We start from the raw sequence: 20,623 nt of genomic DNA on the forward strand, positions 1-20,623 counted from the left end.
GCCACATCGCCACGCCCCGTCAGGTGCTTCGGGCCCGGCGTGGTGGAGACCATGAATGCGGAGCCGGGAAGTAGGAGTAACGGGATCGGCTCTCTACTACACATACGTTATAGTACTTTGAGTAGAGCATCCTATCCTAGTACACACATGGAGCTTCTTTTGCCGGATAATGCGCTAACTCCGAAGGGGAGACTTTATATCGGCTCGACGCTGGTTGCGAACTTGGTCTTTCGTCTTCTCCCGCCTCCAGTCGATCACGGATAGGTTTCAGTGTTGTTTGACTACCTATGTATCTTGATTATTGATGGCGACACACGAACGGTGCATCCCAATGTCCGCACAAAGTGTGAATGCCAGTGCGAATGTCTTATGCTTCCGAGGGGGCCAAAGAACGGATTAGAAGGGTTGGGGCTAAGGAAGCTGATGCCGATCTGCAGGCTTTCTCTGCCATGTTCTGTTGATGTTCTTTTGATGCCTTATCAGTCTCTGCAAACCAAGTCCCGGACTTCCCAGACCAGAGAGTTCCAGGCCCTACTATTTTTTTTTTAGCGTGTCTCTCTTACCTGCACTCCCTGTCGGGTCTGCTTGCGCCAACGCATGATCGCCCACCGAGAGCCCAATTTCACCGAATCAAGCAGCGCTTCCGGGAAGCATTCTGCACGCGCAACAACAACATACTGCAGAATACCAGGACAACTGTCTATCTGCCCCCCCATTGCTTTCCAGCCCAAAGTCTCCTTTAGGCGCCGAATTGGGTTGCAGACGGCCACTCTGCCAATCCAGCCCAAGAACCGCAATAGCCTAACCCCGCGCCCGCCCACGCGACATTCGGCCAACAGCACCTCACTGTGTCGCGCTTGCACCACAAACAAGAAGTAGGGTTGCAAAGGCCTCGGTTGGCCAACAGAGCGTGCTGCTGCATTGCAGGACGTCTCAGGGAGGACTCCGGCGCTTTCTTGGTGACACTCGTTTGTTGCGCCCGTGGGGGAATTAACAAACCCGACCACCGCCCCTCAGCCTCAGCTCCCTGCCCCTTCCGCAACTGTGCCTCTCGTCTACGGTTCAGTCCACGTCCGAAACACCAACAGCACCTGGCTACCCTGCCATGGTCTTCCAAGAACCGCCAGACGACTGAGAGCGATATCCCCCCCGCCGGGACAAAATGGATCTGCCCCGTGGGCCGACGTCCATCGACGAAGACCGTGAACGTGCCGACCGTGCCGATACGCTCACCATCGATACGCGGCTCCCCAGGGTCGAGCGGACCCAGTCGATACACGATCAAGATGAGGGCAATGTTGCTGTTGAGCTTGCCTCGATCATGGCGACGGCATCAAACCCAGTGTCGCCAGGCCCGTCAAGCCCGCCGCTAGAGCAGGTGAGGATGCAAGACTTCATCCCTCCCACACGGCCGAGCAGCACCCCCTTCCCCCAGCCGGAACCACGCAACACAGAACTCCGATGCATCAGCTGCCCCACCGGCCGCTTCTTGGACATTGATGGTCCCGTGCCTGCCGGACCGCCGACGATACAATCGCCCGGCGTGAGTGTCGTCGGTACGAGCATCAGCGACCTCCCTGCCGAAATCCATGAGTGCATTCTGGACCACCTGTTCGGTTTTCGAGTCTCCCCCACTTCCAAAAGTTCCATCACGCGCTGGGGCACCGCTCTGCGCCATCCGCGGAGGAAAGAATTGTCGGGCTTGTCTCTGGTGAGCCGAGCATGGAGAGTGCTGATCCAGGAGCGACTGTATCGGCACATCAAATTGAAGGCGACGGTCGACTCGCTCAGGGAGTCGTTTTCCTACTTCGCCGCCCACCCCCATCTGCGGTCCTATGTCAAGCACATCGAGATATGGTTCCCGGTATTCCGCCCCAAATACGGCCCCTTGGCGCTCTCCAATGCCAACACCCTCCCGACGGTCACGCCCGACGGCCTGACGACAGCGTCCTACGTTTTGCCCATGGACAACTGTTCTCTAGAAGAGGCATTTTACTTCGTGGCCGAGTCCTTCCCGGAGGTTTGTGTCATGACGCTGGAAGGGGGCGAACGGAAGAAGGCGCCCAAAGTGAGGCACTGGATCCGAGACTCGGGCCAACGATTGCGGGTCATGCCAAAGGTCGAGTCTATCCGCACTCTCATTTGCAAGGGGCAGTGGAACCTGATCAGAGGGGAAGACGACTTTGAGGCCATCATGTCCGCCCTGCCCAACTTGCAGGAGTGGCACGGGTCCTACAGTAAGCCCAAGTCAAAGAGCTATCTCACCATGGCCGACATTCTAGTAAAACCCATGCGCCTGACGAGCTTGGACCTGTGCATCGAGGGGGACTACCGACGTGAGCTTTCGTTCCCGCCGTACTTTCTAAAAGTGTCGAGCAGGCTACACTTTTGCTCGCGCTTGGCACTGGGCGCCGCTTCCCCATCGTTGGAACGCATCTCGTATACCGGCCGAGTCTGCAAGCAGTTCTTCATCGACCTCATGACCAAGCACAGGGACCCGCGGCAGATACGCCTCAAGTCGATTGACCTGACTGTCAAAAACTGCTGCCGTAAGGTGTCCCATTGGAACGAGTCGGGATCGGGTATCACAGATATGAACTTCATCAACGCGTTCGAAGAGCTCGTCATCGCGGGTATCCGGGCCCTGGGAAGGCTCAAGTCAATCGAGTACCTCCGGATCCGCTACGTGGATCTAGGTAAGTAATGTCTACTATTCTTTTTTTTTTTTTTTTTTTTTTTTTCCAGATGTCCAGTCGCGGGTCCGGAGACTGATGCCAACCGCCTGCAGACTCGCCAGTTCCGCCGCTCAACCCCTATTTCCTCCTGCGCGACGGGTGGTGCTCAGGCGTCTGGAGTGATGCCATCATCGCAGAACTCAATCGTGCCCGGCCGAACGCCCGCTTCGAGGACCTGGCCGAGTCGTTTGGCGAGGTGGGCTACAACAAGGACGGGCGGATGACCATCAGCCCGGAGTTTCCCAAGTCAAGAGCCCTGTCGCTCAAATTATCCAATTATGCGCTGTTGAGCGGGGGCATCTCCATCTCCTGAGACGGGATGAAGGACCTTACCAATTAATAAAAGCGCCAAGCAGTCCGCGATGCTCACCCAAGAAAAACATCCAAGCACGCGTCTTTGCCCTATTTTTATTTTTTATTTTTTATTTTTTTTACGTCTCATTCACAACTAGGAGTCATGGGCTATCGACCACTAGATCGGGGGGCGTCTGCGGCTTAATTCTTTACTGCGTTGCTGCTTGTAAGAGTTGGCCGGATAACTTTTTTCTTGCATCTGTTGGTCATTATCGAATTCGGGGGGCGTCTGATCGTTTCTGCCGGGGACATTGCGCGCAACATGGAAGGGTTACCGGTGGTGGTGGGATGTGCTGTTAAAAAGATGGATTTGTTTGTACCGAGGCATGTAATGTTTCTGCATTTCGAAATGCCTGGGGTGTGCTGGAGTGGGTTTCCAAGATCAAGGGCAAGCGGCCGTGCGGCCGGGCTACCTAAGGTGATGTCCCTAAGCAGGGGAGACACAGTGCGTACGTACTTACTGCATGATGAGATAATGTCCTGTCAATCTGATGTTGTTTGAACAAATCTATACACTAGGCAGTGCCGTGCTAGCGGTCGAACTGACCGGTTTCGCGAAGTACTAAGTCCCCGGGAGTTATAACCGTATCCTCATCCGCGCGGCTCGGACAGGCCATCCAACAGATCCTCAGCGCTACACACGGGCACATCCTACATCGCCGATTATCACGCCCAAGATCCAGCAGTTTACTAGGAAAAAGACCAGCGACGCAACCCACAGACCGGGCAGGAAGGAACTCGTCCCCAGGAACTCGAGCTCATACCCCTGCTGCAACCACAAGCCCTGCGCGGCAACCCACAGCGCCAGCGCGGCAACCCCCAGCCGCTTGTTCCTGAGGAACGAGGACCGCGGCAGGTACAGCGGGAGCAGGACCATGTACCAGAGGAAATACTATTTTTCAGCCCGTCTCAGTCAATCAAATCTTTCCACTTTCCTTTCCCAATATGAGGGTATCATTTGGGTCAGAAAAACGAAAAGAAAAGAACGTACCTGGCTGGTGCAGACCTTGTTGAAGGTGACAAACGCGAATGTCTGGGCGAGCATGGCCGCGGGCAGGTCCCTCTTTGCGAGGGCGAGCGGGATGAGCAGGCAGGAGAGGGCGAGCTGCGGGAGAAAGGCGACGGATTCGATCTGGAAGGAGGAGGACGCGGAGGGTGACGGGAAGGCCGAGGCGAGATAGAGTTGCGTGTTGTAGGGGCTGAAGTTGTGGCGGTGGTCGATGCGCGTTACGTGGTGCAGGTAGGTGTGCTGGAGGAAAGGGGGCCCGTAACTATGCGGTTGGGGTTTGGTTAGGACGGGATGCGGTTCGGTAAGGGGATGGTTGGTGGGGGGGGAGGGAGATGGCTTACAGGAGAAACATGATCGTGTTGAGAGTGAGGAATGTGGCTAGGCTGATGGCGGATAGTTTGAGCCTTGCCGGGGTGATAAAGGAGGCTAGGTTGTTGAGCCAAGAGGGTTGGTGTCTCTTCCTGTCGATTGTTGAGCCGCTCATCCTCTCCCGGTCCATCCACCACACGATTGCGGGCGCGTAGATGAAGGGGTAGATCTTGAAATGCACACTGAAGCCCAGCAACAAGCCGGCCAAGGTGATGCGCCTTTCCATCACGGCTGACAGGAGTGCCATGACCAAGACGCCTAGCAGGCCCTCTGAACTGCCCCTGGTGCTGATCGTGGCGACCATGGGGTTGAGGAGCCAGATGGCGGCAAACTTGCGTGCCGCTGCGGCATCCATAGACCGGGCCAGAGCGCGCTCCAGCAGCCATCCCGCAACCAGATCGGCAGCCGCAAAAAGCACCTTGCCCGAGCTGAACAAGGCGGCATCCCACAGCGGATTCCCGGTCTTGTGTGCTGTCGGGAGCAGGAGCCAGGCGAGCACCGGTGTGTAGCGGTACGTCTCCCGCTCATAGGGGCTCAGGCCGCACGACACAAACCGGGCGGCATCGGTAAAGACCAGATAGTCGATGTCGGTGTATTTGACTGGAGAATTTGCATCCTGCCAAAGACCGTAGAGGAGGAAGACCAGGCGGAGGAGGGCAGCTGCGATGTAGAGTGGAGAGGGCCGGTCAAAAAAGGATGTGATGAACGAAGGTGCTGGTGACGGGGCCTTCCCCTCAACTGATACCAAAGGATTGTCCATTTCCTCTCCCTAGCAGCAGCCTGTTGCCTGGTGTCAGCAATAGGAAGTGCCGGTCCAATTCCGTCTCCAAATCCCCGTCCCTGCCACCGCCGATGTTCACTTTTACACGTGCGCGTCGCCTTCTTCCCGGCCACGCACTATCCGCTCCGAAGGCAGCCGTTCCTTTCCCCACAGCAAGACGCGTCAAAACGGCCAATTTCGACCAACTCCTTTCGATGCAACGATTTTGCCGTCAAGCGGTTTGACGTCAAAGCCGGCAAGGTGTTTTGGTTGTTTGTTCGCTTGACGTTTGGACCCCTGTTCACCAATTGGAAGCCCCTTAACGCCAACACGCCATGGTGTCCACCTACTAATGCCCAACCAAAAGCCAATCATTGCTGCGTGACGTCAAAAATGGACAACAAACCATCGCCAGAGAAAGCCCATTTGGATCGCAAGACGTCCGATTATATCATGTCTGGCTTTAAGCGCGACTGGAATGGAAATGCAAAGAGACGAGAGGGGCCGAAGCCAGCCCAGAAGCAGGTTGTGAGGAATGCGTACACTCCCATGTTTGAGCAGCTCCGCAACGAGCTCGATGAGCATCACGATCGTCGGGAGCGCATTGTCAAGGCATCACGAGATATCACTGCGCTGAGCAAGAAGATGTGAGATGCCATGTAGGGACAGACCGTCTAAGCCGAGGCTGACACTTTCCAGCATCTTCTCGTTACAACGGTATGAAAATCAACATACCTATCGCTTCACCCTTGGGAAACAGTAGGACGCTCACACTACCATTTGCATCACCATCAGCGTGCGAGGCATCCAGGGCCAGCTCCCGGCAAACATCCAGGCCGAGGTGGACTCGCGTCTCGCCGAGATCGCAAAGCTCCTAGCCACCATAGCGCCCGAGATACAAGGCATCAACCGCTACCGTTATTCTCGGTCACTGATGTGTCTGGAGGAGCTTGTCGAAGCTCTCACGTTCGCGCACTACCTCAAGACCCAAACCCTAATCAGTCACGATCAGCTCTCTCCCATTGTTGAGGAACTCGCTCGCCAAGGGGCTGCGCCCGAGGATGAGGTCATGACCGATGCTCGCGGCACGCCTGCCACCCCCGAAAAGCCCCTGCAGGCTGAGACGTACAAAATCTTGCTCACGCAAGACGACTATCTCTACGGAGTCTTCGATCTCACGGGTGAAATGATGCGCTTCGCGACCACGTCGACGGCACTGACAGGTACCATGGCTAGCGGCGGCACCGGTGATGGGGATGATGAGCCTCGCACTATCGTTCAGGACATGCACGAGCTCGGCAGCTTCTTCGAGATGCTGCCGGTAGTACCTGGGAACCGGTTCGCTTGGGAGAAGAAGTTGGAGGTCACGCGGCAGTCGGTGCAAAAGGTCGAGAGACTCGGTTATGATCGCATTATTCGCGGCAGCGAGCGCCCCAAGGGCTGGATCCCAGACCTGAGCTCTGCTGATCAAGGCCAGTCCGAAGAGCTTGAGTGACTATTTGTCGGCGAGCGAGTCATGGAGGATCCAGGGTCACTTTAAGTCAGGGAGGATCTAGGGTGTCTCTGGTTCCCGACCTGTACTGTGGTTGCATTCCTCCAGCCATGTTTTGGGATGACTCATGAAGAAGGCAATACAAGCGAGACTTGCGTTTGACGCATGGCTTGCCTAACGGTTCCAGCAAGATTAAGAGATCGGAGGTATGTCTCGCACAGAAAAAACGCCCACTGTACCCGCTTTCTTTTTTTTCCTCCTCCTACTGTTGGGTTAAGGGAAAGACATGTGTTAGTTCATCAAGGCTCCATTGGATGGCTGTTAAAGGCTTAAACAGCCTGACAGCGGGGTGGGGGTCACTGGGCAGTCGCGGTGTGAGGGGCCGGAAAGAATCGCGACAAATTGCCTTAGGCCGCAAGATAAGGTGCGGGGCAACACAGAATATTAAAACCAAAAGATTTTCCTACCCCGCCATCGTTCGTAGGAGCTGCCGCCACAAACAACACACTCAACTCTCCATCTCCAGACTCTTTCAAACGTCTCGACCAAATTAACTCAAAATGGGCTTCACCGACCTCCTTACCGACGCCGGTCTTACCGGTAAATCCTTCCCAACGTTGTGTTCACCAAAGATTTCGAACTGTCGCTAACCAATGCCCCGCAGTGCTCAACAACTGGCTGCAGACTCGGTCCTACATCACTGGGTATGGTTCTTCTCCCGTTCCCCGCGACGGCCACTTTCCTGCCTCTCCCCTCCATGATGACCCCCATGGTCCGTGTTGCTGAGCAGCCTCAAGACCTGCAAATGATTACGCACCCAGCACTGTGTGCACCTCTGACACCCCGCCCGGCCAGCCGTCGGCGACTGCTCTGCCTCGTCTCATTTTTCTTTGGTTAGCATCGCGCGTCCGCTGACCATATCTACTATCACAGCTACTCCGCCTCGCAGGCCGATGTTGTCACCTACAAGGCCCTGAGCGCCGCCCCCGATGCCGCCAAGTACCCCAACGCGGCCCGCTGGTACAAGCACATTGCCTCGTACGAGAACGAGTTCGCCACCCTCCCCGGCGATGCCAGCAAGCCTTATACCGTCTACGGCCCCGAAGTCGCCGAGGTTACGCTCAACCCGGCCAAGGCACCCGCCGCGGATGAGGAGGAGGACGAGGACGTCGACCTCTTCGGCAGCGACGACGAGGAGGAGGATGCCGAGGCCGCCCGCATCCGCGAGGAGCGCCTCGCCGAGTACCGCAAGAAGAAGGAGAGCAAGCCCAAGGCTGCGGCCAAGTCTCTCGTTACCCTCGACGTCAAGCCCTGGGGTACGCTGTCCCTCTACTCGGATTTGAAATGCAGAGCGGTTTGCTGACACAGACACTTTTTCATCGCAGATGACGAGACTGACATGAATGGCCTCGAGGCTGCCGTCCGCGGTATTGAGAAGGATGGTCTAGTCTGGGGCGCTTCTAAGCTCGTCCCCGTCGGCTTCGGTATCAAGAAGTTCCAGATTAACCTGGTTGTCGAGGACGAGAAGATCTCACTGGACGAGCTCCAGGAGGAGATCCAGGAGTTCGAGGACTATGTCCAGTCGACCGATATCGCCGCCATGCAGAAGCTCTAAAACGTTTGTATATGGGATACTAGCGCGTTGGTACGAAATCATAATAAGTGACGATGCAACCATGCAAACCATGAAGGGATGGCGTGCAAGAGAGATGGAACCGAGACGTTGTGTTGAGATGTGTCGACTTGTGTTAGCATACCTCAGCAAATGAACTGAATATCCCCCACCCCCTCCCCTCACCCACCATTTACTCAAGTGGGCGTATAAAACCATTCGACACTCTCTACCCGTTCCCGCCCAGCCAAACGTTGTAACGTCCAGTATCATATACTTGATTGGAGGAATATCCTTACAGCCTAGACACATCACCGGTCAACCCCATCTTATGCACACATAATTCAGGTTTAGAAAGAGTATTTCCCTCTTGATCGCGGTACAATCACTAGCAAAAACGTCTTCGGTCTTAAACTTCTCCCTAAATTTCTAGCGTACAGACTTTCAGCCGGCATGTAGCTATTATATGATATTTGCCGTCCCTGTCACAGCTCCACTACCCAATCGGATCTCATTGTGCTTGTTGAGTACTATATCTTTTTATATGAATATTTCCCCATCTGTTACGTGCTCTAGTATTCTAGATAGTTGTGAGTACCTAATCTCCGATAAGGAATGCAATCTAGAAATGAGTAGTTCAGCTTTTTTCTTTGAATAGTAACATATGCAAACCCAAATACTATAAACAAAATATATCCAGACGCTGCTATCCGTTCTAATCACTTATCTCCCAGGACTTCAAGTACTTTAGAAAATACTGCGCTTTAGGATGATTTGCTCCTAAGACCTCGCAAAACAATTGGAAAGACGACTCCATCATAGCCCTAGCCTCAGAATGCCGCCATTGGCTATACCAAGTAATAGCTAGTTCGGCCATACTCCATATCGTATCGGGATGCCTCTCGCCAAGAATATTGCGCTGTAGTGCCAGCACTTCCATGTAAATCTTCTCTGCCTCTTCGTACCTCCCCTGCTGATGGTATGTTGTAGCTAGTTCGGCCATATTCCATATCGTATCGGGATGCCTCTCGCCAAGAATATTGCGCTGTAGTGCCAGCACTTCCATATAAATCTTCTCTGCCTCTTCGTACCTCCCCTGTTGATTGTACGTTGTAGCTAGTTCGGCCATACTCCATATCGTATCGGGATGCCTCTCGCCAAGAATATCGCGCTGTAGTGCCAGCACTTCCATATAAATCTTCTCTGCCTCTTCGTATCTCCCCTGTTGATGGTATGTTGTAGCTAGTTCGGCCATACTCCATATCGTATCGGGATGCCTCTCGCCAAGAATATCGCGCTGTAGTGCCACCACTTCTATCTTGATCTTCTCGGCCTCTTCGTACCTCCCCTGTTGATTGTATGTTGTAGCTAGTTCGGCCATACTCCATATCATATCGGGATGCCTCTCGCCAAGAATATCGCGCCGTAGTGCCAGCACTTCCATATAAATCTTCTCTGCCTCTTCGTACCTCCCCTGTTGATGGTATGTTGTAGCTAGTGAAGCCATACTCCATATCGTATCGGGATGCCTCTCGCCAAGAATATTGCGCCGTAGTGCCAGCACTTCTATCCTGATCTTCTCTGCCTCTTCGTACCTCCCCTGTTGATTGTATGTTGTAGCTAGTTCGGCCATACTCCATATCGTGTCGGGGTGTTTCCCGCCGAGACTTTTCTGTCGGAATTCGTACGTCCTCTTATTGATTACCTCCAACTCTCTCCACCTCCCACAATCGAATAGGTAGTCCGATACTCGAATCACGAGCTCCGATGCTTCTATTTCCGCTTCACACAATCCAGCCCACTCTGCCGCTCGCTGTGCGTGTACTACGTATCTCTCACACTCCTCCCAGAGTTCCCGTTGTCTTTCGGGAAATAGGTCCGTAACAACCCGAAGGGCCAACTTCGAGAAGCGCGCTTCGTCTTTCCGCCTGCCCTTCCTGCTCAAGGCATATTGGGTGGCCTCCTGTACTAGCTTGTGCATCTCATAAGTCCGGCTCTTGTTTTTATCCTCGGTGGTACGAAGGTGTAGGAACGAGTACTCCTGGAGACGGACAGCTGCATGAAGAACCTCATCGTCGTCGTCATCCTCGCTGTCGCTTCCAGACTTGACGCTTCTGGTGCTTTCGTCACTTCGTTCATCGTCCGTCAGCTCCTCGTTACACAGAGCCGCTGCCTTGATCAGAATCTTGAATGGAATGTTTTGGTTGTCCAAAAAGGCCAGAATGTGGAGGATATCGTATGCCATCTCGTTCTCCCGCTGGATCTGTTCCATCGAGATGTCCCATGTCTCTAACACGCTGTTGGACAACCCCGGCCTTCGATGTCGGTCAAACTCAGATTCTTGCAGGACCTTCCATCTCTTCCGCCGCCTCGCTAGCTTCGACAGGTATTCCATTGGTGTAATCGACATCCTCCGCATATATGCGGCAGCTTGTGACACAGCAAGCGGGAGCCAGTCGAGCTCTGCAAGCAGCTGTGCGGCATTGTCCCGCTCGTCCTCGCCGACCTTCCTGTTCCCGACTGTCTCAAGAAGCGTTACGGCTTCGCTGTCCGTCATGCGGGCGACATTGATCGCTCGCTGGGCACTGACGAGGCTACCGCCGATCCGCTTATCGCGGCTCGTCCACAGCACCGTCCCTACGGGACCCCGCGGGACAAAGTCGTACAGGTTGAATACTTTGCCTGCCGTCTGGCCGTGGCGTCCGCGCTGCACGGTCCTGCCTACCCCAAACAGCCCGAGATCGTCCGCGTTGTCGAGGACAAGAAGCCAGCACGGGTCCGTCTCGATCCGCCCGCGCACCGCCGCCAACAGCTCTGTACCGCTGAGACCCTCCGCAAGTCCTAGCTTTTGGGCAATGGATTTGTAATCCTGCGCGAACGTGGTCTCGTCGTCGGCGTGAACCCAGAACACAGAGCAGGGCGGGTCGCGGAGGCTCCGGCGGTAGGCATACTCGAGGGCGACCTGGGTTTTCCTATGCCTGTCAGCCTGCATGTAGGCCTGTTCGGAGGGCAGGACCTTCTTACCCAGATCCGCCCAGGCCCCAGAGGGCAGCGCTCTGGCATTCGCGGGATGGGGGAAGTAGTGCGTCGAGCTCGGAGAAGATGGCGGCGCGGTGGACGACATCTTCATTACGCGGGAACGGGATCATACAGCACGGGGTGGTTACTGGACGGCCTGAGGCATGTTATTAGATTTGCAGATCAAAGGTTGGGAAGAGGCTTGCCTTCCGAATTGTTGATGGTTACGTTTAGGGTTCCTCCGGACACATGCGTGCCGGCGATGACGTTATTGCCGTCAATCCGTCCAAAAGTCGCCGGTGGATCCATCGGGTCGGGCCGTCAACAACTACTCCACTAGCACCGTTCGGCTCGGTGAGCTTGACCAGGAACGTCGACAGAACAACTACCGAAATGCGGTGCTTGAGAGAAGGTCGGAGACGGACGCAGGCGGGGAGGCGGCTGAGTATGGCACAACGACCAATGAGAAGCATTAGGCCTGGCTGTCTCAGAGCCTTGCCCGAGAATACATCGCTCAGCAGCCCAACGTGAAGCTCAACAACCATCCTTGTTGAAGAATGCCTGAATTAGACCCCCGGCTTTACACTGTCGCATGGATCGCGCCTCTCGAGATCGAGGCCCGAGCTGCCCTGCACATGTTCGATCACCGACACGACGGCAGGTTTCCGACAGGCCGAGGGGACGACTATTTGTTCCATGCTGGCGACGTGTGCGGACACAACGTCGTCCTCGCGACTCTTCCTGCGGGTCAGGAATACGGCACGGGGTCAGCGGCCGCACTCGCCAGCCAGGTGAAGAAGTTCTTCCCAAATCTCTGGTTCGGCTTGCTCGTTGGCGTTGCCGCTGGCCTCCCCAATCTCTCGACGAATCCGCCCCGTGACATCCGTCTCGGCGATGTCCTTGTGGCGCTCCCCGAAGGGGACAGTGCCGGGCTGGTAGCCTACGACTTGGGCAGGGAGACGAAAGATGGGTTTCAGCCTCTGCGTTTCGGCCATGTGCTGGCTACTACCGAGACCGTGGTTCGGTCAGCGATCGGTAGTATAAAGATCCATGCGCCGAACGACTTGGAGAGGTTCCTCGTATACTATGAAAACATGAAAGAGAAGGAGCATTCAAATGGCACCTTCGCCGACCCTGGCCAGGACAAAGATGTGCTCTATGAGGTAGATGAACATGTAGTGAAGCCGGTTAAGCGTGAACCGCGGCCAGACTCCAGGCGGACCCGAGTGTGGTACGGGCCAATCGGCTCGGGAGAGAAGCTGATGAAAAATGCCCAGAAGCGGAACGAGCTTAGGGAGAGGTACAACGTCATCGGCCTCGAAATGGAGGCGGCTGGAACGATGAACCGCATCCCTGTCGGTGTCATCCGGGGAGTTTGTGACTACGGTGATGAACACAAGGATAAGGAATGGCAGCCCTACGCTGCAGCAATGGCAGCGGCTTATGCCAAGGCAGTCTTACGCGAGATATTCCCAAGCAAACCGTCTGCAATGGGCTCACCATCTGCAATGGGTTCACTATCTCCATCTGCCTCACGGGAATCAGGAAGATTTGTTTTCAATGGACCTATTGTTGGCAAAAATGTACTTGCTGGAACTTCTATCTCAGGGGGGAAAATGACTTTTGACTTTTCCTAGAGGCCAGGGAACCTGGGTCCTTTGGCATCGTTATATCAAGCGCCGATTAGGCTATGTCGCGGTCTTGACGGAAAGGGATTTTGATAGTAGCTATATCTGTCTCCTATCCCAACCAACTTCCAAAAACGAAGGGACAAAACGCCAGGCTTTGTGTAATGCAGGTCCCGTCCGTCCAACCCCGTCCATCACCACCAGCCAACAATTGTTCAAGATTCTCTTTATAGGTAGGTAGATGAGAGAGAGAAAAAAGTGGTTGGGTAACGCTTTGCTGCCGGGGCCGGTGCTGCTAGCCAGACGGCATGGCGCGGGCCAGTTTGATACCTCCATCAGGCTCATCACATCCAGCGCCCCCCCCGCCCCCCTTTCTCCTCTATTATCTCTCATCCCTCATCTTTCATCTCTCATCCACATTCATCACGCATCCATCCATCCCATAAGCATTTAGATACCTTATGATAGTCGAACCCCCCAGACCCCCCTGCCCGCGCTCACCCCAAGCCACTCGCCAAAATCACCTCCACCGCCACTACCGTTCGACGCCGACGACAAGTGCGGCACCCACCCCAGATTCCCCACCTCGTACTCGCACTGCCAGCTGGCCACCGGACTCCTGGCACTCCCGTCGCCGGTACCCCCGATCCCATTCACACCCACACCCGCCCCGGTAATCGTACCCGACGAAGACGACGACGACGAGGAAGGCTGGCTATTCAGCAAGTCCCAGATGAGCACCTGGCAATCGTCCCCACCCGACGCGAGGGTGCCGCGGCGCAGCGGGGACCACTCGACGCAGCTGAGGGCGCCGCCGTGGCCGCGCAGCTCGAGGAGGGCCTGGCCGGGCTGGCGCACGTCGAGGATGCGGATGACGCTCGAGTCTTGCGCGAAGGTGGCGAGGAGGTTGTGGTCGTGCGGCGAGGTGGCCAGGCGGAGGAGCGGCGGCGGGTGGGACATGGTCTGCTGGGCGAGCGTCGGGGAGATGCGGCCGCCGTTGGAGTCTGTTTTTTTTGGACAAGGAGTGTTAAAAAGGTTTCTTCTTTTTAAAAAAGAAAAGAAAAGAGTTGGCTGGCTCGCTTACCTCTTTCATCCTTGCCCGTGGGCTCGTAGATGATGGTGCTGTGTTCTAGGCTGCGGAGGTCAAACATGCGCACGCTGCCATCCTGCCCGCAGCTGACGAAAACGTCGACGCTCTGCGCGCAGAACCGCACGTCGTAAACCTCCTTGTCGTGGGCGATCAGCTGCGTCTTGGCCGTCAACGACGGAATGTCCCAGATGGTGCAGGTCGTGTCTATGCTCGACGTGATGATCAAGCTGGGCGTGACCGTATTCCAGTCGAGCGACGTTAGCGGCGCCGTGTGGTCCGGCGTCTTAGAGTTGGACAGGAGCGCCAGCGGCGTCAGCTTCGTGATGGGCATGTCGCGCCCGTTTCTCGACGTTATCGAAGAGCCGGACGTGTGCACCTGGGAATCGGAGGGGAGTGACCATAGGCGGAGGTGGTCGCCCGAGGTCGCGAGCAGGTCGGTGGATTGCTTTTGCGACGATGGCGGCTCCCATAGCAAGCGGGTGACGGGATATGAGTGCGTCGCCTCGGCGATTCTCGTAAAGTCCATGGCATACTTGGATGTCCCAGGCGAGTACACGTCGGAGGGCGTGGGGGTGAGTTGAGCATCGAGAATTTGGATCTGAGGTGCCGTGGCGTCAGGAGGTTTGTCCGAAGGAAGGGAGAAGGGTTTGGCTACAGGGCGGACAGAGGAACTTACAAAATTGTGGCCGTCTTCCAAATAACTTCCAATAGCCACTTTGCCGGCACTGTTGCCCTGGGGCGTCCACTTGCACCAGTCGAAAGCGTAGAGAGCCCACGGAGCCATGTAGTTGCTGGTGCGTGACTGGGCGTTTGCCAGCTCGTAGGCGGGCGTGCCGGGTAGGCCATCAGAGAGACTCGAGTCGGCCCGCGGCCGGATATCGGCGAGCCCAAGAGGGGTGTTGGAGATGTTTCGCTGGGAGCCCGAGGTGGTGTATTTGGGGTCGGTGGGTGACATGTACTGCGAAGAGGTGCTGCCGCCGGGGGTGGTCGGCGTGTAGGGCATATAACCCGAACCGCCCTCGTAGGGCGCCGAAGGACTAGAGCGCGAGTAGCTATGCGACAAGCTCAATGAATTGGGTTTCGACTGGGACTGATGCGGTTGGTAGTCTGATTGCTGCATGGTGGGCAAGGTGGGAGCCGTGTTGGACTGCATTGCGGACGGGCGCGCAGTCAATCCGCCTGGCTGCAGCACGTTCGGAACGGACCCTGTGGGCTGATAGTTGGGCATCTGCGACAGGTTCGGCGAGGCCTGGTCGAGCTTTATGTGAGGGGGGCCGGCTGCCGAGTAGTCGCGCGGCGACATCTGCTGGCCCTGATGAGCCATGGCCGACGACGACGTGTGCAGCTCGTCGGGATGCGACGAGTAGGTTCCTGTCCGCCGCGGCGGTTGGTACTGTGGTGGTTGGTTCATATGTGCCGGCGTGCCGCGGGGGAGGGGGGCCGCGGGGGGGGGGGGGGGCGCGGCCGTCCAGCGGAGGATGGTCTGGGTCCGGGGCTGCGAAGTGCCTGAAGACGGGGGGGTGATTGGGCGGGGTGGCTTGCGCCAAGGGCCCGATGCCCGTTTCCAACGTCCGCGAGATGTAGAAAAGACGAAATTGCCGTTTCCCAGCCGCAGTGAGCCAGGCTGTTGGGCGCGAAAGCCCGGGAGCGGCAATGGTAACTTTGGAACACACGTGGAAGAGGAAGCAATGTGATGTCGGAGCTTCAGATGTTCGAGTCTGGCAGCAATGGGGTCACGGTCGCTGGACTGGCGTCGTCTGCCGCCAGGTGGCTGCGGCTGCGCACCGGAACTGCGAGACGTGATTGGGCTGTCCAACGTATCTGCATGGGTCAGCCGCTTGTTCCTCGACCCGTCGCAGCGACTCTCGAGAAATGAGGGATACAATATACGATCGTGCTCTTGGTTAGGGCATGGGTTTGACAGAGTAGTATCATGGCCAGTCTCACAAAGCATTTTATAGAATTTTATGTTCTGAGAGCTGCGTTGTTAGGCGCCCTGATGTACTTTGTCACGTACACTGATCGGGAAACCGATAACACGGTGCCCCACCTCCACGCCGAGGTACATCGCCTTACTTCATCTCATCTCCGCTGCCTTTGACGGAAGCCGAAGCCGCAACAGAGAAACACAACCGTTTCATTACATTTCACATTTTTGGTGTAGATGCCCGACAGGGTGTGTGAGATCTTAGACGACTACCATAGTCAGGCAGGTGGCAGAGGCGAACCACGCCAACCGACCATCAGTGCCCGCTCAAAAATTGCGACTTGAATTCACTCACCAGTTGCACCGCCTCATTCGATCCATCGTCATCCCTTCAGGTGATTCTTTGATTCTCACCCACAGTCAACGGCATGATGAAACGGGACGACTTGCCCTCACTTCTTTTGCTTCCTTTCCCTCCGGACCCCTCGAACCGTTCGCTCCTCAACGCCGCCTATCGGCCCTCCATCACTGCTACCCTCTCCAAACTCAAACACCCGACGAGCGCATCAAAACTGACGATCGCCGTCGCCTGTCCCATCTTACACGGCCCGTTCCTCCGTTCCAAGACGCTCTCATGGCCCGCAGCCCAGGCGCTCATCGCAGGCGTCTACAGCATCCTCTCAGTCGTGTGCGCCCAACTCTCGATCGGCACTGAGGTAGGCGGCGGGCCCGGCTCGGTTGACGCGACTGTCATCCTGATCGACCACGACCGCGACCGGCGCTTCACCCCGGACTTCCGCCCGGCCATCGAGCCCAACAACACCGTCGTCGTGGACATGGCCACGTTCGCCTCCGCGTACCACCCCTGGAACTACGTCTTCCACGTGCGCAGCGAGCCCGGCCTCCAGCTGTACCAGACGTACCTCCGCTTTGCCGAGGGAAGGCAGACGCTTCTGCAGGAACAGCTCGTCCCCGTCGAGGGCGGCCTGACCATGAATGCCGCTCACGGCGGCCCCTCGAGTCTGACCCCGCAGACGTCTACCTACCCCGTGGTCTGCCTGGGAGGGACGTTTGATTACCTCCACCCGGGCCACAAGCTACTCCTGACGGCCGGCGCGCTGCTGCTACAGGTGCCACGGAAGGACGAGGCCGCCAAGCCATGTCTATACATCATCGGCGTCACTGGCGATGAGATGCTACGAAGCAAGAAGTTCGCCGAGTACGTCCAGTCGTGGGAGGAGCGGGCGCGGAACGTGATCGATTTCTTGTCGCGCCTGCTTGAGCTTTCCGGCCGTGGATGGAAAGACGGCACACAGCCCCAGATCGACGAACAGGACGGCGACTTCCGAGCGACCTTCCGAGACGGCACGATCCAAGTCCAGTGCGTGCGCATCCATGACCCGTTTGGGCCGACCATCACGGTGGAAGACATCGATGCGCTGGTTGTGTCGGGAGAGACGAGATCCGGCGGGCAGGCTGTCAATGAGAAGCGGGCTGAGCAAGGCTGGCGGGCGCTAGAGGTCTTTGAGGTCGACGTGCTCGATGCGGAGGAGATTTCGGATGAGCCAAGCAAGACGGAGAACTTTGCTGCCAAGATTAGCAGCACGGCTATCAGGCAGCTAAGGGCGCAGGCGAGAACCCCGACCAAAATATGATCCGCGGGCGCGACAGGTGCTCCGGGCAATCTGAACTGTGGATCTTAATGCGCTGGTAGATGACTTGGTAGCGACGAGATATCGTTTGGCCTCAGTGATGGAACCTAATAAGCGAGTGTCCAAGTCGATGGCTGGAGAGACGCCTTTCGACCTCCCCTGCCAATGCTGGAAGTTCTGTCAACTCGCGCGCTTTAACCTATGGATGGTTTTCACAGCTGTACGTAACGGACGTCGGAGGACGTCAGAGGACGTTACGATGCTGCAAATACGCCCGAAACCTTGGACATTTCTGGGGACCCCTCTATGAGATCCTATGTAAGGCAGCGCGGCTGGGAAAGTATCCACTGTGCGTATTCCAGTAATACAACGGACTTCTTCATGACGAATCGTTGTGCTGTTGTTGTGCATAAAATTTATGCTCACTTGGTCCATCCGTCTTGCCCCTGTCGAAGCGGCCATGCGGGGAGTGATTTGTAGATCTGTACACTAAGCGCCTAAAGGAAATAAAGTTCGGCTAGTATATTATATGACAGTGCCACCATGCGCATCATCCGTACCACGCCACATGGAATTGTGGAGGATCTGGCAAGATCGGAGATGCGGAATGTCTCAGCTGCGTGACTAATTAAGGCGCCGACAGGGGTGCTAGACACACTAGCCAGGTATGAAAATAAGGGCAGGACTTATTTTTCGGGATACGAGCCTTAGAGAGGGATAGTTCCGAAGTGCTGGTTGATCTGCATTCAGAGATAGTGTATATCAACAAGTCGACGGCTCTTGGCTGTTCGAGTTTGTTGAGAGCAGGTGGAGGTCTAATATGCGGTGGGGTCGCACTGTGCCGGATTCAGGGGTTCTGGAACTTTGGTCCGGTTCTTATTGGCGTCCTGTGAACACTGCCAACCGCAGCCAAACCAGAATGGGCAATGGAAAAGTAGTGTCTCCAGCATGTTCTAACCCGGGCTATTTACTAGTAGAGCTCTGAGATTCAGGCACAAGGTCCAACCTTGTGATGATATCCTGTGAGGGCGAATCAGCGCGATAGCCTGCCCAGCCCGATGCGGTGTAGAGACCAGAACAATAGCTGCAGATGTTTGTTCCGCCGTCTCGTGAAACCACTCCTTGTCATAATCGCCACAGCAATAGACTTCCAGGATGTGCGAAGACCCTGGTCCCTGCAGATCGAGACAAGAGCTTGAATGAATAAACAGAATATCTTCAAGTTGACGCTTCCTAATTATTCAGTTGTGGTCCAGGACCAAAACCCAATGATATCCGAACCGCCTTGCCCTTGCCGTTTTTGCTAACTCTCGTCTAAAATGTCCTAAGCGGCCTCTTGTGCCGTGAGCCGTCTATGTACGTACTTAGCATGTCTATAAAACAAAATACTATATTTGAAAACGAAACGAAGACGAAAAATCCGGGCATGTTTAGTGGTGGGAGATTGCCCACTTTGTCTGCACCCTAATACCGTTGATGTTCTGGTGATTGTTTTCCTGCTCCGTCGTTAGGGCGATCTCGGAGCCGCTGTCGCTGCCAGCGGGCCCTGGACGGTCCTGGTCGGGCTCAGGCGTCGCCGCTTTGGCTACGGCTGTCTGGTAATGCACCTCCTGGTTTGACGCATATATGTCTTCGAGTGAGATGGGCTTGTCAAGGTTGCTTTGATTCTTGAGCTTGCTGAAGGCGCTGCCGTTGGTAGGGTTGCCGTCGCTATGGTAATAATGGTTTGATTTTGCGGTGCCCCGGCTTGACGCACACCTTGCTCGGAGTGTGCCTAACATGGGCATGCTGACGCACATGATGGCCAGAAGCGGTTCGGTCGTTGACCAAAAGTCGGCCCAAATCATGGTCCCCGTGAGGTTGTTCAGGTCAAGCTGCGTCAGGGCTATGATACGGATGATGGCGACGACGCTGACGCTGAGCGAGGGAAGAGACGTAAAGTTAGTTGGCGGCCGCCACCTTGAACACAGGCTAGGGGCCTTTTGGAGATAACTTACATCAGACCGATGAGGAAGACACCGGTTAGACCGAGTTTGGTGGCCGTCGTCATCTTCAGGGACCAGACGGTTGGCAGCGGCAGCGCCAGGATCACAATGTCGGTGATAATATTGAAGGCGCCAATGGCAATGAACGAAGCCACCTGGTCGCCGCACTCGCCGGGTATGGTTGGGTCGTAGGATCTAGCGAAGGGGCGGCAGAGTAGGAACACCTGGAGGAGGTTGCCAATGCTCCAGAGACAAACGAATGCGAGGGCGATCTTGGTGGCCATCCGCAAGCCGTTGTTTACAAAGACACGAAGGTAGAAGATCATGACGCTGAGCTTGACGGTGCTGATGGATACCACGTAGATGAGCTCGTAGGAGACGAGCATCCTAAGTATGTGAGGGAGGTTGGGCATAGTCTCATTCATGGGGTATCCGACCCCCATTGGTGCCCCTGATACGCAGCAAGTTAGCCCTTGGACGGAATCTATACCCTGCTGTGTCATGGCCGATATACTCACATAAACCCTGGATAATCAACATGCCGATACCCTGGGGCAGGGCAAATAAGATGAGGTAGTCATCCCACCACAGTCCGGCGCCAGTCAAGAAGCGAGCCACAAGACGCAGGCCCACGATCGCCGTCGTCAGGAGAGCGATGATGCAGTTGATGACGAGATGGATTTTGACGATGGGCAGTACAGGGAATTCGACGTACTCCAACATTGCTGCGTCGAGTTTGTAGTGCTATTATGGCTGAACCGGTTGGGGCCAAGCGTGACGGATCACTCAGCCTCGTGACAGGCCAAGTCGGAGACAGTGGTGTTAGGAGTCGCAGTGCCGGAGAGAGAGAAGCAGATAGAGTTGGAGTGCGGTCTCAGCGATATTGTATCTACTGCTCCGGAAAGCCTCAGCTTGCTCGGAGGAATGCTGCAGCGGGGTGGCAAGTGGGAGACATGGGCGAGAGAAAAGGCAATGATGCTGTGCGCTTATGG

At 55.9% G+C, this 20,623-nt stretch overlaps 9 protein-coding genes across 9 annotated transcripts; 5 read left to right on the top strand and 4 right to left on the bottom strand.

The window, feature by feature from the left end:
- Positions 1-1,162: 1,162 nt before the first annotated feature.
- On the top strand, positions 1,163-3,048 carry MFIFM68171_07562 (uncharacterized protein; the record flags this gene model as incomplete). The annotated part of the gene is made up of 2 exons (XM_071062982.1): positions 1,163-2,696; positions 2,789-3,048. 2 exons carry the CDS (start codon positions 1,163-1,165, stop codon positions 3,046-3,048), a joined length of 1,794 nt encoding a protein of 597 aa, XP_070919083.1.
- A 675-nt stretch (positions 3,049-3,723) lies between these two features.
- Positions 3,724-5,227, bottom strand: GPI14 (GPI mannosyltransferase 1; the record flags this gene model as incomplete). The annotated part of the gene is made up of 3 exons (XM_071062983.1): positions 3,724-3,981; positions 4,081-4,360; positions 4,440-5,227. 3 exons carry the CDS (start codon positions 5,225-5,227, stop codon positions 3,724-3,726), a joined length of 1,326 nt encoding a protein of 441 aa, XP_070919084.1.
- Positions 5,228-5,620: 393 nt separating this feature from the next.
- MFIFM68171_07564 (uncharacterized protein) lies at positions 5,621-6,722 on the top strand (the record flags this gene model as incomplete). Its single annotated transcript, XM_071062984.1, has 3 exons — positions 5,621-5,874; positions 5,927-5,944; positions 6,023-6,722. 3 exons carry the CDS (start codon positions 5,621-5,623, stop codon positions 6,720-6,722), a joined length of 972 nt encoding a protein of 323 aa, XP_070919085.1.
- Positions 6,723-7,279: 557 nt separating this feature from the next.
- Positions 7,280-8,334, top strand: EFB1 (Translation elongation factor 1 beta; the record flags this gene model as incomplete). Its single annotated transcript, XM_071062985.1, has 4 exons — positions 7,280-7,319; positions 7,384-7,423; positions 7,653-8,035; positions 8,105-8,334. 4 exons carry the CDS (start codon positions 7,280-7,282, stop codon positions 8,332-8,334), a joined length of 693 nt encoding a protein of 230 aa, XP_070919086.1.
- Positions 8,335-9,046: 712 nt separating this feature from the next.
- Positions 9,047-11,480, bottom strand: MFIFM68171_07566 (uncharacterized protein; the record flags this gene model as incomplete). The annotated part of the gene is made up of 2 exons (XM_071062986.1): positions 9,047-11,303; positions 11,356-11,480. The coding sequence occupies 2 exons, from the start codon at positions 11,478-11,480 to the stop codon at positions 9,047-9,049; spliced, it is 2,382 nt and encodes a 793-aa protein (XP_070919087.1).
- A 426-nt stretch (positions 11,481-11,906) lies between these two features.
- MFIFM68171_07567 (uncharacterized protein) lies at positions 11,907-12,986 on the top strand (the record flags this gene model as incomplete). Its single annotated transcript, XM_071062987.1, has 1 exon — positions 11,907-12,986. The coding sequence occupies one exon, from the start codon at positions 11,907-11,909 to the stop codon at positions 12,984-12,986; it is 1,080 nt and encodes a 359-aa protein (XP_070919088.1).
- A 450-nt stretch (positions 12,987-13,436) lies between these two features.
- On the bottom strand, positions 13,437-15,478 carry MFIFM68171_07568 (uncharacterized protein; the record flags this gene model as incomplete). Its single annotated transcript, XM_071062988.1, has 3 exons — positions 13,437-13,981; positions 14,062-14,665; positions 14,744-15,478. The coding sequence occupies 3 exons, from the start codon at positions 15,476-15,478 to the stop codon at positions 13,437-13,439; spliced, it is 1,884 nt and encodes a 627-aa protein (XP_070919089.1).
- Positions 15,479-16,425: 947 nt separating this feature from the next.
- MFIFM68171_07569 (uncharacterized protein) lies at positions 16,426-17,649 on the top strand (the record flags this gene model as incomplete). The annotated part of the gene is made up of 1 exon (XM_071062989.1): positions 16,426-17,649. One exon carries the CDS (start codon positions 16,426-16,428, stop codon positions 17,647-17,649), a length of 1,224 nt encoding a protein of 407 aa, XP_070919090.1.
- Positions 17,650-19,076: 1,427 nt separating this feature from the next.
- MFIFM68171_07570 (uncharacterized protein) lies at positions 19,077-20,354 on the bottom strand (the record flags this gene model as incomplete). Its single annotated transcript, XM_071062990.1, has 3 exons — positions 19,077-19,563; positions 19,644-20,082; positions 20,150-20,354. 3 exons carry the CDS (start codon positions 20,352-20,354, stop codon positions 19,077-19,079), a joined length of 1,131 nt encoding a protein of 376 aa, XP_070919091.1.
- Between the last annotated feature and the right edge of the window lie 269 nt (positions 20,355-20,623).

This window comes from Madurella fahalii (assembly GCF_045866475.1).
Source record: "Madurella fahalii IFM 68171 DNA, scaffold_4, whole genome shotgun sequence".
Lineage (NCBI taxonomy): Eukaryota > Fungi > Ascomycota > Sordariomycetes > Sordariales > Madurella > Madurella fahalii.